We start from the raw sequence: 4,756 nt of genomic DNA, 5'->3' as shown, positions 1-4,756 counted from the left end.
AGCAGAGCCCCCCAGTGCAAAGAGCGAGGGGGAAAAAGAGAAAGCAGCAAGGGAGGGGGGGGGGAAACCCTGCCGGGGCGAGCGAGGCGCGCAGAGGAGCGGGCTCGGCGGCCGCAGCCGGAGGCGCGCGGGAAGCCAGCGAGGAGGCGCCGCGGGCCGGAGCCCGGGAGCCGGGGCCCGAGGAGCGGCGGCCCGGGGCAGCCGGAGGCCAGGTGCCCGCCCGCACGCCCTCTCAGGGCACCGCCCGGCTCGTTGGCGGCCGCGGCGCGGAGCGCCCCATGCCCGTGCGTGGCCATGTCCTACCCGCAGGGCTACTTGTACCAGCCGTCCGCCTCGCTGGCGCTCTACTCGTGCCCGGCGTACAGCACCAGCGTCATCTCGGGGCCCCGCACGGATGAGCTCGGGCGCTCGTCGTCGGGCTCCGCGTTCTCGCCCTACGCCGGCTCCACCGCCTTCACGGCGCCCTCGCCGGGCTACAACTCGCACCTCCAGTACGGCGCCGACCCCGCGGCGGCGGCAGCCGCCGCCTTCTCTTCGTACGTGGTGAGTGAGCTGGAGCCGGGGCGGGCGAGGGCAGCTGCGGCAGCTTGAGGCGATCGGGGGCTGCGGGGGACACGGGCCTCGGCTCCACCGCGGGCCGCCCCTGCCAAGCCTCGCGGACCCTGCAAACTTGGGCGATTGTCTCCCTCGGCTTCGCCCGGGCCTCGGGCTCAGGAGTTGCTCGGAGAGAAGAGCCGCGTCTTGCTCGGATCGCTGAGTTGGCGAAAGGGTTTTTTGGGGAGAGGTCGCTGCGATTAAAGAGCAGCATTTGGTTCAAACGTGAGCTCCAGGCCGCCCTGCACATTTTACTTTCTTTCTTTCTTTCTTTCTTTTTTGGTTTTGCCATTTGGAGAAAGTAGTTCAAAAGAAATAGACCCGAAATCTGAACAGAAGCGTGCTAAGTCTGTGTAAATGTGTTTGGCCTCGCCTTTAATTAGTCCTCCAAAATGTTGCAAATCCGTAATCCTATCTTTGCAATCCGATTTGGAGGTATTAAATTTCTGAAAAGTCGGGCGAGCTGCGGTGCATCCGGGATTTTTCGGCCGGGTGCACTTTCTGGAAAAGCGCCTTGGCTTCGGTTTCGGGTAACACTTTTGGAGGGGTGGGAGTGCCGAGGCAAGGCTTAGCTTTTCGTTTGCCTTTCTCTGTGGGGGAAAAAAGTCCTTGATTTCCTCTGCTCACCACCCTTGCTCCCAACGCGCAACCACTCGGTTGCGGAGCGCAGAGTCGCCGCCGCTGCCCAGGCCTCTCTCTGGGTAGAGGGCCCGGCCGCCGTGGCCGGATCTGCGCACTGAGGGAGGACGTTCCCGGGCCTCCCAGGGGCCAGGGAAGCCAGGACAGCTCCAAGCGCCCCCAAGGACTCAGGAGTTGGCGCCCCCGCTTCCTTATGAGGAGGAGGAGGCGTTGCCCCAGGGTCTGAGCTCTCCAGCCCTACCCCAGGGGAAGCCTGAGTGCGGGCCTCGCAGCCCGAAGACCCCTGGGCGCAGGGAAAGAGTCTTTCAGTCGCCCAGGTGGCACTGGGGACCACGGCCCACTCTCACTTTCTCTCTGCCCCTTCCCTGCAGGGCTCTCCCTACGACCATACACCCGGCATGGCAGGCTCCTTGGGGTACCACCCGTACGCAGCACCCCTGGGCTCGTACCCCTACGGGGACCCCGCGTACCGGAAGAACGCCACGCGAGATGCCACTGCTACACTGAAGGCCTGGCTCAACGAGCACCGCAAGAACCCCTACCCCACCAAGGGCGAGAAGATCATGCTGGCCATCATCACCAAGATGACCCTCACCCAGGTGTCCACCTGGTTCGCCAATGCGCGCCGGCGCCTCAAGAAGGAGAACAAGATGACGTGGACGCCGCGGAACCGCAGCGAGGACGAGGAGGAGGAAGAGAACATTGATCTGGAGAAGAACGACGAGGATGAGCCCCAGAAGCCCGAGGACAAGGGCGACCCCGAGGGCCCCGATGCAGGTTGGTGGACGCGGGAAAGGGTGCGTTAAGCAAAAGGGGGACTGGAGAGGGGGCGCACAGGGCCTGGAGGTTGAGGGCAGGGGTCTTTGCCTTTGCGGGCGGGGACCTGGGCCCCGCCGCGCGGCCTCCGCGCCTCTGACCGCCTGGGTTTCGCCCGCAGGAGGAGCAGAGCAGAAGGCGGCTTCAGGCTTTGAACGGCTGCAGGGGCCGCCCACCCCCGCCGGCAAAGAGACCGAGGGTAGCCTCAGCGACTCGGATTTTAAAGAGCCGCCATCCGAGGGCCGCCTCGACGCGCTGCCCGGGCCCCCCCGCGCCGGCGGGCCCTCCCCGGCCGGGCCTGCGGCAGCTCGGCTGGCCGAAGACCCGGCCCCTCACTACTCCTCGGGCGCGCCGGCTCCGGGCCCACACCCAGCCGCGGGAGAGCTGCCCCCCGGTCCCGGAGGGCCCTCGGTCATACACTCGCCGCCACCGCCACCGCCTCAGGCGGTGCTCGCCAAGCCCAAACTGTGGTCTCTGGCGGAGATCGCCACATCCTCGGACAAGGTCAAGGACGGGGGCGGCGGGAGCGAGGGCTCTCCGTGCCCACCGTGCCCCGGGCCCGTAGCCGGGCAAGCCCTAGGAGGCAGCCGCGCGTCACCAGCACCGGCGCCATCGCGCTCGCCCTCGGCTCAGTGTCCCTTTCCAGGCGGGACAGTGCTGTCCCGGCCTCTCTACTACACGGCGCCCTTCTATCCTGGCTACACGAACTATGGCTCCTTCGGACACCTTCACGGCCACCCGGGGCCCGGGCCAGGCCCTACAACGGGTCCGAGCTCGCATTTCAATGGATTAAACCAGACCGTGTTGAACCGAGCGGACGCTTTGGCTAAAGACCCGAAAATGTTGCGGAGCCAGTCCCAGCTAGACCTGTGCAAAGACTCTCCCTATGAATTGAAGAAAGGTATGTCCGACATTTAACGCGGGCTGCGTCGGTCCTGGACTTTCCTAATTTATTAAAAAAAAATGGCCTTGGCAGTTATTTTTCCATCAACATGAGAGAAAAACAAAACTACCCCTTCTACTAAAAAGTTTATAGTTCCTGGAGATGGATGACATAAAAATGTAAACATCTCCACACACAAACAAAAATGTCTTAACCAACTGAAAAGAAAAATTTAAAAAAGGATTTGTATTAAATCTTATTCTGTATATTTAATGTAGCATTTTTGTATTTAAATTGATAACTCAATATCTTTGAAGTAAATTATGAAATTAAGACACCTGTACAGGCATTTAATGTTTTTTTTGTAATATAAATATATACATTTGTGTTTCCCCCAGAACTGTTTCATAGTTTAAAAATACAAGTTTAATTTAATTTTTTACACCTATTGATTTTTCTGGGTATGAGCTGAAGTATTATTACAGAAAGGGAACAGGTTATACTCTTAGATTTAAAAAGTAAAAGAAACTGCAGCCGCCTTTGTAAAATGCAAAATATTTAATTAAAAGAGATTTTAACATAATCAGAGCCACTCATTACTTTTTAGAAGCCACAGTAAACTGTCCATCGCCCTGGACAAAAGGTGCAAACTGCAACTTTTTTTCGAAGTGGGGAATGAAAGGTTCCACCGAACCTAGTGTGCCAGCGGGAAACTGTAATTAGGCTTCGAGCCCCGGGGAACCTGGCCCTGCCCGGAATGCAGATTTGGATCACTGATGCGGGCTGCTGTGGGGAGATTGGACCCTGAAGGAGGGAGGAGAGAGACCCAAGTGTGTGCCCAGAAGGGAGAAGAGATGGCAAAGGCAGCTAGAGACACGCACCACCCGAGCTCCATTGCTTAACCTAATTACTTCCAATCAGTGTCGTGTTTTGCGCAAAGCAATCAGCTGGTGAACTTTGCTAATGAGTTCGATTTTATGCCGGATTTAGCCCTTATTACTCTTTCAAAGGTGCTCTGGGCTAATGCGGGCGGGAAGCGCTAGGGGATGACAAGGAGAAGGCTTTCCCAAGTCACTGTCTTCTCTACGCCTTCAAAATTGGGCATTGATCTCTTCGCTGGATTTGATTAGGTTAGTAAATGTTCCATCCGCGACCGTGCGGGTGGTAGGCGGCCGGGTAGATTCCCCGCGCAGCCGCGGGGCTGGGCCGCGGGACCAGCGAGGGGACGGTTCCTCCCTTTCACAGGTAGGTGTCACACTTGTCCTGAATTACAAGCCTGCACTTTGCAGAGTCGGAGATTGGAGAGAGAGTGGGCGGAAGTGGGGGAGGGAGTGCCATAAGCGCTTGGGGGAAGCAAGGGGAGCCCCGAAAGAACCAGAAGAGCCCCCCCGCCCCACCCCCAAGGGCCCCTTTTTGGACAAGCGGCATTCAAAAGTTCGAGGACGTTTGCCTAGATAATGAGGCCGTTGTGAACTTGATCAGGCTTGTCACTTTAGCACTCTTCCCATCACGGATTCAAGAGTCCGAGTAGCCACAAAAGTATTTTTGAGGTTTTATCTTCTCCGTTTAATCCCGCATCTTTCATCGCAAAACGAAAAGGCAGGTTACGTCTCAATCCCACATGAGGAAGAGATACCGCCCTGCGCCCGAGGCCCGCCAGCACGGTCGGTGTTCGCCTCTCCATTTTGCGCGGGAGATGGGGAACCGCGGACTTGTGGAATTTCGTGGGAAATTTTCCCTGGTCGGGGGACGGGAGGCTTTACAGCAAAAACATACCCCAGCGAGGGGAATTAATTTGCTCTATTAAACCCAAGCCTGAGCGTA

At 58.4% G+C, this 4,756-nt stretch overlaps 1 protein-coding gene across 2 annotated transcripts; it reads left to right on the top strand.

The window, feature by feature from the left end:
• Positions 1-294: 294 nt before the first annotated feature.
• On the top strand, positions 295-3,478 carry IRX5 (iroquois homeobox 5; the record flags this gene model as incomplete). 2 transcript variants are annotated; one of them, XM_082862400.1, is made up of 3 exons in its annotated part: positions 295-543; positions 1,605-2,010; positions 2,174-3,478. In XM_082862400.1, the coding sequence occupies 3 exons, from the start codon at positions 295-297 to the stop codon at positions 2,965-2,967; spliced, it is 1,449 nt and encodes a 482-aa protein (XP_082718526.1). In that variant the 3' UTR covers positions 2,968-3,478. The 2 variants fall into 2 exon arrangements, with proteins under 2 accessions (XP_082718526.1, XP_082718525.1); XM_082862399.1 differs by having other exon boundaries at positions 2,171-3,478.
• Between the last annotated feature and the right edge of the window lie 1,278 nt (positions 3,479-4,756).

This window comes from Leucopleurus acutus (assembly GCF_964270905.1).
Source record: "Leucopleurus acutus genome assembly, chromosome: 20".
NCBI classification, from domain to species: domain Eukaryota; kingdom Metazoa; phylum Chordata; class Mammalia; order Artiodactyla; family Delphinidae; genus Leucopleurus; species Leucopleurus acutus.
The sequence above is the reverse complement of the archived record's forward strand: the minus strand, read 5'-3'. Positions and strand labels throughout refer to the sequence as shown.